Raw genomic sequence first — 12,148 nt, forward strand, 5'->3', positions numbered from 1 at the left:
GACGCTGAAGTAAGTGCAGACAGGCCCATGGAAAATTCCAGCTGAATTCAGCCTGGGCGATCCTTTTTTTGTCTTTCTTCCCCTAAGCATTTTTACTAAAAAAAGAGAGACGGTTACAAAGCACAGAACAGGAGATGGCATTCGCGATGCAGGATCAGTGAGCACTAGTGGAACTGCATTCACCAGATAGGTTATAAGCAGTTGCCACCTCTTTTCACCATTTATATTGTATATATGCTGCCACCTTCTTTCTGTAAAACTGCTTAAGGCTGGATCCTGATTTGCTAACCCTAAGATATGCTCCCTACCCCCAAAACGCTTCTGTCTTTGTTAGTATTTACTTAATATGAATAAGAGAATCTCTTCTGGCCTGGATTTTAGAGGGTTTTAGAAATACTTCTGGCATTATATCCCTTCCCTTTTCCTCTCCCTCTGTCACTTTCCATCTCCTCTAAATCCAACCATGTTAGTACCTCAAACATTGCAGAGAGGGAGAATAAACCCCAACACGCTTAGAAACCGCTAAAAATAGTTTTGTTGCTCAGATCCTTATCAGAGGTCATTGAAAATACGTGTCTTTCCAAATGTTTAATACAGTGGAATTTCACTATTCCAGAACCGGTCAATCCGGGTGACTCAGCTAGCCAATTTCTGGCTGGCGCCTTTGTTGTTTTTGTTGCTGATGTAAGAGTCTTGGGTTTCATATGTACTCTTTTAAAGTTATTTCTTTTAGTTTGTCTTGTGCTAAGATAATTGTTTTTAGAGAGAAGCTCAAAAGTTTATCTGAAAAGTATAGGCTGCAGTAGTCTGGGTAACAAAGCGATGTGGAGATGTTGGAAGTAATGCCTTTCTAGAGTGTGGCTTCGTACCGTGATTTTGGAGGGTTTTATTTCAGAAAGTCCATTTGGAGAACACTCTTGAGTTTCTCCCCAAAATGACACTCTAGTCACACTCAGCTTTGCAGCCAGCTGAATTCTGTTCAGCCTTTCTTATGTGCTTTGACCTGCTGGTTAGGATTCTGAGATGACAAGTGAAGGAGAAGTGGCCTTGCTTCCTAATTTTATTTACCTCATTTATTCACATTTCATTAATATTTAGAGGGCCTTTTTTTACTGATCATTTGAGATGGAGATTCTGTTTGTTAAAGGAACTCAGGCTTGTGTCCTCAAGAGACGTTAGCTGCCAGGACTAGAAGCTCCCTTTGGAGCTCAACTAAATGATCTAATCAAATCTAAATGATCCTTCTTGTAATACACAGTTTTCACTTTCTTACAGAAATACAGGGGTATTTTTTTCCCCTATTTTTTACCACTTCCTCTTTCAGGACAGAATGCTGCTGTTTGGTGGCAGCCTTGGGATTTTGTTAGGTAGATTCCCATATTTGCCATTGGAAGTTTTTGCAGCAAAATTCACTGCAAAAGAAATGGAAAAAATCATGCTTTTTTTGTGTAGTTCTTTGAAAACAGCCACATGTACTTGGCCTGAACTTAACTTCTAATGCAGAGGAGAAAAGTTTTGAGCCAGATCCGCAAACTGATCCAATTTGCCACATCGCTGTGTGAGCACCAGTGTCAGCATGAAGTGAGGGGGAGGACAGGACGAGCCTTTTGGAATCACCGTAGCCTTACATTGCTCACACCAGTTGTGAGATGGTGGTTTCTAAAAAACAAGAGTGAAATAATGAATCTAGTGTGTTCTATGGACAGGGTAAACTGATGGTGTAGTGAGTAAGTGTCTTGTGTTGCCACAGCTTGTTTTGTTGAGTTTATGTTGCAAAGGAATAAACTACCAAAATTCTTAGAGGTGTAGTAATTTTTTCTATGAACAAGAACTTTGCCGGTGATTCACTGCTCACAGCCAGCTCTGTTACCCATAGGAGGTTCATCTGGATTGCAGATTAATCGTACTGCAAATACTTTGGTAGTCTCTGATGCTCTCTGTTATCTCAGACACAGCATCTTTTCCACGTAGGGGTGCTGGCATTCCAGAATGCGGCAGACAAGAAAAAGCAGGTTTGGTCAGATTTACCCAGTGAGTTGTGCTAGACCAAGAGGTGCCACCAGGTGGGACCTTGTATCCTGTGAAAGTCAGCACTTGTTTTTCCAATGAACCGCAGATAGTTCATGTTCTCTTTTGCTTTCAGCTTGTCCAAGCTGCAACTGAAGACTGGAGACTTAGACCCGCGTTTGTTTTCCCGTCTGAGGCATCTGCAGAAACTAGACCTCTCTGATAATTTACTGGACAAATTTCCCAACAGTCTTACCCTGCCTGATCTGCGTGTCCTAAACTGCAACAACAACAAACTGGAAGATGTAACTGCTCTGAAACAGTTCCCTCTGCTCGAGGAGCTAACCTATGAGAACAATGTCTACTTGACAGTGAGTTACCTCCCATCCTTACAGGCTAAGCCTTAAATAGAGGGGGAAACAAACAACAGTTATGCCTAATTCTTCTACATTGTTCTTAGGCAGCAAGTGTTAGGGCATCTGAGAAAGCAGCCAGTCTTTTTGTGCCCCTTCACCCCTCTGTGCCACTGTTCCCCAATCTGCAGAAATGACTTGCCCAAAACCACTCAGATATTAAAAAATCTGGGTATCCTGAACTCCTGATTCTCCAGGCCAGAGTCCCGTTTTCGGTAGCTTATCAAGCAGGCTATCTTATGCTCATACTTGTGTAAAAAATAGTAATGACTGTGTAGAAATGTCCTTCTATGTTAGTTTTAGTACCCCTTGTGCTCTGGAAGAGCAGGCTTGGTCCTCTGATGAGGGGTTAAACTTGGTGATTAGTCTGCCAGAGTCCCGTTTTCGGTAGCTTATCAAGCAGGCTATCTTATGCTCATACTTGTGTAAAAAATAGTAATGACTGTGTAGAAATGTCCTTCTATGTTAGTTTTAGTACCCCTTGTGCTCTGGAAGAGCAGGCTTGGTCCTCTGATGAGGGGTTAAACTTGGTGATTAGTCTAGTTTAGGTTTTCTGACTTCTCCCAAGAGGCTCTGCTGACTGTACAGTTTAAGCTTCCAAAACTGTAATTTTACTTGCGCTTTAAACTGGCATCAGCCACCATTGCTGTCCGCAGATGCTTATTTGCTGTTGCATGCTGGCAGATACTATGTATGGTAAACTGGATTGGGGAACTTCTCTGACCTAAGCTGCCCTGACCCAAAGAAGTCCTGCTGGTATTCGTTTGCTGTAGGCAGGGCAGGCCTTCCTCTTGTCTTAGATGGGTGAAAGGATGTGAACAGAATTCCCTGCCTTGCTCTCAGGCCGGAGCAGATGAGCCTGGTTATACTGCCACCACCTTGTGTTGGATGTTAGTACTGCGTAAGTCTGAGGCAGGTCTCAAGGCATAGGAGAAATTAATTTATGACTAGGTGATTTACATGTTAATTTACAACAAAAACTGATATTCAAGTCTGGAATGCTGAGAAGATTCTATGGAATGGCTTTTCCTGACTAAATAACATTATTTTTATCCTTGGCTGTATTTTAATAAAGGATTAAAGCTAACGCAAGCACTGTATGTACAATTCTTGTAACTCTAATGTCTTCTCTTTCTAGCTCAACGATGACTATAAAGTAATGTTTCTTTTGCAAAATCTTCGGCTGCTCAATGGCAAGGATATAACCAAACTGGCTAATCATGTGAGGCGCGTCAACAGTCGTAAGCTCACCAGCAAGGTAAGATGTGCGATATTTTCTCTAATCTCTAAACACCTGATGAGAAGTAACTACATACAGTGCTCAGTTTGGTGACAGAGTTTGCAAACACCCATCAAGTTGTTAACAATAATTCTGGTGTGATCTGAGCACAGCCCACAGTATGGGCCACCTAGTAAATGCCTTACTGCTGCTTTCTCTGGTCACTGTTTGCCTTTGCTCTACGTGTTCTCTGTAGTCAACTTCTGCCTTTTGTTTAAATCACGGGAGCAGGGTCAGCAAGGTCTGTGTCTGGCCCTCTAGTTTTCAGGTCACTCTGATCATCGTTCAAAAATGGGAGAAGCCTGGTGCTGACATAACTGCAGACACCTCCCCATCTAATTTACATTACTGTCCTGGCCCCAGGAATGGGGAGCACAAAACCAAGCTCAGGATAATCTTGCTTTTTCCAGCATACACCAGGAACAAGGATTTGTTCTTTCTTCTTCAGCTGTTTAGCTCCTGACAGATTGTCCCCACAAAGCATGTTGTGATCTTGAGCAAAATTATTGTTCTATTATGAAAAAGGGTTGGGGTTTTTTTTGTGCAGTACTGTTCTTACCATTTGTATTCTAGTTAGTTGATCTTGTTAATTCCTTCTGTGTAGCAGTGGTGGAGAGATCAAACACTGAAGATTGGGATGGCTTACGGTGCTAAGTGTTATCGGTGTAATACCTTGTACCTCAAAGGGTCTTGGTGAGGGCTGCTCAGCCTCTTATCCTCCAGGCAACTGGGCATGGTTGGTTGTTTAATGAGACACCAAACGCTCTCCCGTGCTGTTCGTTTTGTGCTGGTATCTGTGCCCCAGATACCTTTCCCTGATGGTATTGCTTTGTACCTGGCTGCCAAGTTCTTACTGCTGTGTCTAAATGTAAAACAGCTGTTGGGTCCAAATGCCTGTGGATGTGTTACTGCCCACCAGAAACTCTCAGGTGGGAAACTGCTGATAGGTGAGCATCTGTGTGATTGTGCCCATAGTTCAGAAGCCTTTTTGGAATCAAAGTGACTTTATAAACGGGGATGACGTGTGCATCAGTCCCGCTCACGCATGCACTTGAACTACAAGAAAACTCAACAGTCCCCGTTATCCCGTGCCTGTTATGATAAATTAGTTACCTGTCAGGCACTCCCTGTTAGTAGGGCACAGCGTAAGACTCCTTAAGACCATTTGCTATGGATCCAGAGACATGAAATCAGGTGTTGCTCTGGGTCCATGCTGATGGTATCTGCTTAGCCACACTCACTTAGGCTTGGTTCAGAGGAATTGGGGTTTTTGTTAGCTGAAGTCGTGGTTTGAACACTGATAAAATAAATGGAAGCAGTGCCATCATGTAGCTAGCAGAGCCTCAGGGTTGGCTACTTCTTAAATGCTTTCACAAGTACTCTTGTGCTTTTCAGCTCTGGTTTTCTGGAGTATTCTGTTGAATAAACTCATTCTTTCTGCCTAGGTTACTGCTCACTGGGAAAAATTCTTCCGTGACCAACTTCCTGAGAAATACACAACTGAGCAAGTCAAGTCCATCAAGAAAAAGTTCCTAAAGTCAGTACAAACCAATGTAGTATATGGACCCAGCTCACTCAGTGAATTCACCCGCTGGCGGGTAGGTTACATTTCACTTACCCTTCTGTTCTTCAGGCAAGGACTCTGCAGCCTGATTTGATTAAAATGCAGCCGGATTTGATTAAAATGCTCTATGGATTTGGGTTCAGGTCACTGGGGCTCTTGCAGAGAGGTGGTATCACTTTTTCTGGTTTTCTTCACTGCTTTGTTTAGCAGTTACAGAAGCACTAGGACTAAATGTGCACCAAGTTGCAATGACTATTACTAAATGTTGTTTTTTAATTCATAAGCGATAATGATACTTGTACTAATTAACAAGACTGCAGTATCCTTAGTACTTAATTATTTGCAAATAACTCTAACGGCAACCTTAGTCTTGATGGAAGCTGTATGAAAGGAGAAGAGCTAATGACAGAACTGTAGTTGCTCCCAGTGGGGAAAGATACAATTTAGTTTGTAACGTGGTTTAATTGTCTGTGCATACGTTCCACCTCTCCTTTGTCTTGTTTCATTGCTGTGCTGTGCTGGTGTTTTTGCAAATGTATATCCTGGATGACTATGACAAAGTGAAGTTCTTGGGTCGTGTAATGTCAGCAGAGGACTTGGCCTGCCAGGCCATCAGCTGAGGACTCCTCCATCGCTTGTGAAATTCACGTAGAATAGTGGAAGCAGATACTAAAAACTCAGCAAAGCAGCTCTTGTCATTACACATCAAAGTTTGATTGCTGTTGCTTTTTGTCGTCTTTTTTTTTTTTTTACATATCCACATATTTGCTTCTAAGGTGAAAATGATTGCAGAAGAGTTTCTGGCATGCTCACTGGGTCTGGAGTTAAGCACAGATCCTGAACCGGAGGAAAAGATGGATGAGAGCGAGGAAGAAAGTACAGAAAGCCCCAGGGAAGCTGCAGAGGATGTGGATCAGGTAGATGATCTTTCCAGTTACATTAACAATGTCCTTTTTATTTCTTACAAATTCAAGTAGCACTTGTCAGTTTACATTTATGACCCTTTGGTAACCGTGGGGGCAGTCTCAGGCTCCAGCCTGTATTTAACGGCCAAGGCATGTTCTTTATGGCCAGATTGAAGCTTTCCCAGCACTTTGTAGGTTGAGTTGCTCTCCAAGAGGAGAGAGCTTCCCTTCTCATAGGAGACCCAAAAGATTTCATGAGTGTAGTCCTACCAACTCCACGTCTCCTTTGAGGAAGGGATATTTTTATGAGAGAACTGGGCCAATGCATGGCCAGACTGTGATGGTGCTTGTCTTCTTTGAAATGGCTGCAGACTGAACCCCCTTGGTCCATGGGCCAGATTTGTTTTTCCACATTGTATGTAAATCACAAGTAACTGGGACAAGGGAAGGGAGATGAAAATGAGGCATTAGCTTCTGCCTCTAGGAACTCGGCAGCTCCGGGCTGTCTGATTCTTGGAACCCAGCCTGCAGCCGTGGGAGGGTACTTTGCATTTGAATAATTAATATCTCTGATTTACAAATCATCTGCGCATCTCAGGGAAGCTAGAAACTTTCTGCAGAAACTGACAATGTGCCTTACAGGTCACAGTAATGCCCAGCAAGAGGAAAAGAAATCATTCAAAAACCAGCTCTGGAAACAAGAGGTCCAAGTCCCGGGCAAATGCTGAGGAGGAGACTGTAGTTAATTCCAGAAAGTCCAGTCATGTGCAGGATGACCCAGCTCCTGACAATCCAAGAACATTGAACCAGCCAGCCAAAGAGGCAACCTCTGAGCAGGGACCTGAAGGGCCACAAAAGAATGGAGAACAGTTTCCCAGGGGGCAAAGCAACAGAAGATCCAGCCAGCTGACAGGGGAACAGAAAAACCAGGAGCAGGACAATGGAGTTGTTAGCTTGACCCCAGTGAAGAACTCCAAGGGCAAGGTATGTCCCATCAGCCCCCTTGGGACTGGCTTTTGGCCTCTTGGTTTAGTGGGAGGAGCTGCATTCAGATTTCGTCAGAGCTCTGCACAGCTTGGAGCTCATAATTGGCCAATATATTGTGAGTTACGGTTTTTGGTTTGGGTTTTTTTGTTGTTTTAAGTCTCTCAGAGGCGTCAGGGAAGGCCCCCCCTGGAGACAGTGAATCCCCTGCAGGGGATGGATGGACCAGTGCTCTGAAAGCCTGTTCTTAGAAATGGGACAGGCATGACTTGCTTTCAGGTTGAACTGATGGCTGCACAGGGAAAGGTGTTTCTCCCTCAGCTCAGACCAGTGGGAATCTAAAGGGTTTTTCACATTTCTCTGCAGCAGGACATCAGCCCCCTTGGGACTGGCTTTTGGCCTCTTGGTTTAGTGGGAGGAGCTGCATTCAGATTTCGTCAGAGCTCTGCACAGCTTGGAGCTCATAATTGGCCAATATATTGTGAGTTACGGTTTTTGGTTTGGGTTTTTTTGTTGTTTTAAGTCTCTCAGAGGCGTCAGGGAAGGCCCCCCCTGGAGACAGTGAATCCCCTGCAGGGGATGGATGGACCAGTGCTCTGAAAGCCTGTTCTTAGAAATGGGACAGGCATGACTTGCTTTCAGGTTGAACTGATGGCTGCACAGGGAAAGGTGTTTCTCCCTCAGCTCAGACCAGTGGGAATCTAAAGGGTTTTTCACATTTCTCTGCAGCAGGAAATGGGGTTCATTGCTGGGGTCTGCTGGGCACATCTTTTCTGAACAGTTGCCTGCTGGTTTAGGTGTCTTGAGCATTGGTGGCACCTCAGTCTCTCCTGTTCTCTGTAGCACAGAAGGGCTGAAAAACAATTCAGTTTAACTCAGATTGCAGTGTTCAGTAGAGGGTTCTGTCAAGGCAATCACAGGCAAACCACTGTCAGGGGAATGAATTTTCTAAATGTGGATGGTTTATTGTAGGAGGATGTCAGTGCAGAGCCATTGCATTTTCTTCAGTGTCACAGTAAAGGCAACAGCCGCGAGGATTTTAAAACGCAGCTCTGGTCCTGTGTCTTCGAGCCATTGCTAGACTGTGGAGCCAGGAAAGGTGAGCTCTTAAAGAGGTTTGCAGGATTCCCAGAACCACCTGGCTCTGGAATCCCAGCGGACTCCATGCGTTAGCCTCCTGTTCCTTCAAGCTGTAATCTCCATTGTCAGGAAGAGACTTGCTTACATCTTTGACTTTGAAAACAGGAGACTGGGAGAGCACCAGGCAGTGATAAGCTGCAGTCGTCATGTGTTATCCGTGAACCTGGGAACTTCTCACCTGTTCTTTTCATCTTTCAGATCCCATTGTGAGCTCCTCCAGAACCGTGGCAACATGTGGAGGAGAATCCGTCTGCCTGATTGACTGTGAGACGGGGACGGTGCTGAAAAAGTACAAGGTGGCTACAGAGGTAGGTTGCAAGTGGGAAGAGTAAGCATTGAATGGAAATACCACAATCCATTATAATTCCATACATGTATACATAATATATAATACAAAGAGTTCTGAAAGGGTTTCAAGCTTTGGCATGGACGGGTCTTAAAAGGATGAAGATAGCTAGTAAGCATTTCTTGCTTAGCCTCTTAGCCTGGTTTGGTTTTATTTTTTTAGTAGTTCAGAAGATTAGTCTGCCTCTCTTCTTCTCGCACAGGCATATGGATGTGTATCCAGGCCACTAAGACTGCTTGATGGCACAGAGGAATAAACATCCTGCTTTGCTAGTTTGTGTTCTTCTGAAGGTTGTTTTGAGATTCGGTGCTCTGGCTCCCAACAGTCGTGTCATTTCACCTGAATGGCTCTGGTGATAGCTGTCTTATCTCTGAGCTAACAGCCATCCTGCTGGCTGTTCTCGTTCACGCTATTCTTGGTTTCTTTCTACCCTAGGAGTTTTTCAGTGTTGCATGGACAACCCTCACAATGGTAATCAGCGACAGTCGGAAAAAATCTCATAATATCTTGGCGGCTGCTGGGAGGAGAGGGATCGTCAAACTGATTCATGTGGCAGCTGACTTCTGCTACGGAGAGATAAAGGCTCATAAAAAGCCCATTGCTACTGTCTGCTTCAGCCCAACTCAAGAAACTCACCTCTTCAGTAAGTCTCTGGTTCAGAATCTCTTTAGCTTTAGTACCTAGTGTAGAAAAGGCTGGGCTTCCTTAACAAGGGGACCTGTCACCAGTGCAAGCAGGTGCAGCTAGGGACCGCACACCCCTACAAAAAGCAGGGCCAGACGTTACAGAGAGAGGATTGTTGGTCTCACAGGACAGCAATCTACAGAAGGTACAAATTCTTTCAGCCACGGAGCCTGGCTCTTTAGCTGAGGGGCAGCAGCTCCTGTCTCTCTCTCTCTCTTGGTAGCTCTCAGGGTGGCTCTCACACACACAGTAGCCACAAACAAGCCCAGTAGTGGATCTGTTCCGCAGGGATGAGTAAGAATGATAGCCAGAGCAGCCTGCTGGGGGCCAGGCAGCGAGCGGTCAGCTGGCAGGGCTCTCATAAGCATGGCAACAGGGGCAATGCAGCATATAATGGGCTGCTGGATTTAATTTTTTCCAAAGAGCAAAACTACACGTTTAATTCTTTTTGAATGCATGAAAATTTTTTTGAGTTCTTTGCCTCATCAGAAAATTTTTATTCAGGTCTGATGTAGAAGAGAGCTTTGCCACAGTAGGGCCCACAGAGGCTGAGGCTTACGGACTGGTAGGGAACAAACCATCAGATTACAAATTGCAACTGCATTGTCAGGCCTGTAAAATAAGCTGTGACAGAGCCATTCAGACCACACCTGCACCCCACAGCACATTGTTTCTCTTGCCTACAATTATCCACATCCTGGAGTGGTTAGAGTGCTACATGAACCATTGAAGTGGAATTTTTTTAAAACACGGGTTTCTGTAGTGGATACTTTTCAAGAAGCTCAAGAGTGCAAAAAGCAGAAGCGTGGAGGGATGAGGAGGTTGATAGCGCATCCATATAATGGCGTGGACAGTACATTATATTGCACAGAAGAATTTATAGCAATAAAAGGAGTCTTTGCATGCCTGTTTGGGGACCAGCCACTAGCCTGTTTACTCAGGTCTGAGGGCTGCCATCTGACCAGGAGCCAGGTTACTCTGAGTAATCTATTAGGACTGTCTCTGCTATCAGTATATGGCTTGGTGACAGACGTTGAGTGTCGTTCATGCTTTACGTTAGTGCCTGACCTTCCCAGGGGGAGCTGCTGTGGATGTGAACACAGTAAGCCGTGGATACATGGAGTGGCATCAGCCTGACAGTAGAGGTTGGAGCTCGTATTTTTGGTCCCACTAGAACCCATGGCCAGAAACATGAGCTCAAAGGGGCACTAATTAATGACCTTGTGAAACCACACTTAGTAATGGACACCAGGAAACAAACTTTCTTTTATCTGCTCCTCTTAGAGCACAGGATAAGAATGCAAATGACTGACCGTGCATGTTTGACAGTGTCTGTGAAGTGGTGTTGAGCCGGGAGCCTCGGTGACTGCTGCTGTGCTTTGATGAGCTCTCTGATGCCACAGGCTTAGAGTGTTACAGCCTGTGACACAGTAGACTTGCCAGCTAGCACGAGAAGAGCCAGATGAGCAGCGGTGTCACTACCTGCTTCTCTTCTGTGTCCCACAGCTGCATCCTATGACAAGCGAATTGCACTCTGGGATATCGGGATTCCAGACTGTGACTACAATTTCAAAGCAAGGTAAAGGTGCAAAACCCAGATGTGGCCAGTCCAGGAGCCTGTATAACTGTCACTTCACAGCACCACTTAACTGTTGGCTTTTTTTTTTTTTTTTTTTTTTTTTTTTTTTTTTTTTTTTTTTTTTTTTTTTTTAGCCAGCTGCTGGTGCTGGAAGCACTCTCCATTCCCTTACGGATTGCCCTGGTCCCCACCTCCCCAGATCAGTACCTGCTGGCTGGCTGTGAAGGTGGCTGCTTTGCCTGGAACATAAAACTGGATAAGGAGCAAAAAAGCAGGTAACAACCAAAAGCTGGGGGCATGCCTTCACTTTTCCTAACAAGAAGAGATAGTCCTAGCAAAGGCTTTATTTCTAACCCAGGTGATGTGAGCAGGAAAAGCAGCACGTCCTACCCAACTTAAAACATGCTCCCCAACCCATAAGGGCAAGGAAGAAAAATGCTAGCATGATGCTAAAGGAGTGTTCAAAGCAAGCAGCCCTGAGCTTGTATTGATGCGCCAGTCTCCAAGTGCTGCAGGCTGCTGTGAAGGAGGGCTGTAATGCTGTGTAATGCAACACCCTAAAACTTAAGGGCATATCATGTTGAAGTAGTGTAAGGGAGTATAAATTCTTGGATCGAGTTCCAGTCTTGCAGCAAGGCCCTACCCTGCTTCTGGTACGTGAGGTTACCCAGGAAACTGGCACTCCGTGGGAGCACAGAAAAAAAATTACAAGAGAAGCAGGTGAAGCCATGCCCTGCTAACATGCACCAATCCTGATTCCTACAGCACCAGATGAAGTAAAACAGCAGTCTCTTAAGCAAATGGGTTTCTGCTATACTAATAGGCCCAGGTAGCCCAAAGCGTAAGTTCCAGTGGGAATTCACCCGAGTTTGGCCAGAGACTCCCCTAACACCTGAATTTCCTTCTGGGTTCTGTACCCGAGTGCCCTTCCACTGCTGCCCAGTAGGGGCTTGACTGATTTCATCCTTCCCCCTACCCTAGGCCTTTTGAAGCCACATTCCAGTTTCCTGATGAGGACGGAAGCATGACAACATCTCACAGGGTTGATGGTTTGGCTTTTCTGAACGATGATGTCGTTGGTGAGTATAAACACAAAGCCCAGTCCAGAAAAAGTCAGGCACCTCAGCAGGTGGCAGGCTGAAGCCAGCATGATGAGCAAATGGACTGAATGGGGTGTGACTATGCCTTCTTTAGGCTTTTCGGGGGCTACACAGAAAGGCGTTGTCTCCAAGAGTCACTTATCTTTC

General features: G+C 45.0%; 1 protein-coding gene across 3 annotated transcripts in view; it reads left to right on the plus strand.

The window, feature by feature from the left end:
* The first annotated feature begins 6 nt into the window (after window positions 1-6).
* The window catches only part of LRWD1 (leucine rich repeats and WD repeat domain containing 1), a 14,802-nt gene continuing 2,660 nt past the window's right edge, over window positions 7-12,148 (plus strand). For all 3 annotated transcript variants that reach the window (XR_004842795.1, XM_035900577.1, XM_035900578.1), the window contains exons 1-11: window positions 7-2,378; window positions 3,559-3,678; window positions 5,145-5,297; window positions 6,040-6,180; window positions 6,811-7,152; window positions 8,125-8,251; window positions 8,491-8,600; window positions 9,074-9,281; window positions 10,829-10,901; window positions 11,036-11,176; window positions 11,883-11,980. Coding sequence is in view for 2 of the 3 variants with exons in the window: in XM_035900577.1 (XP_035756470.1) it covers window positions 2,124-2,378; window positions 3,559-3,678; window positions 5,145-5,297; window positions 6,040-6,180; window positions 6,811-7,152; window positions 8,125-8,251; window positions 8,491-8,600; window positions 9,074-9,281; window positions 10,829-10,901; window positions 11,036-11,176; window positions 11,883-11,980 (1,768 nt within the window). In the remaining variant the exon portion in view is untranslated. The remainder of the gene's footprint in view (window positions 2,379-3,558; window positions 3,679-5,144; window positions 5,298-6,039; window positions 6,181-6,810; window positions 7,153-8,124; window positions 8,252-8,490; window positions 8,601-9,073; window positions 9,282-10,828; window positions 10,902-11,035; window positions 11,177-11,882; window positions 11,981-12,148) is intronic.

The sequence above is a fragment of the Egretta garzetta genome, unplaced genomic scaffold (assembly GCF_000687185.1).
Source record: "Egretta garzetta isolate BGI_Z169 unplaced genomic scaffold, ASM68718v1 scaffold108, whole genome shotgun sequence".
Taxonomy (NCBI): Eukaryota; Metazoa; Chordata; class Aves; order Pelecaniformes; family Ardeidae; genus Egretta; species Egretta garzetta.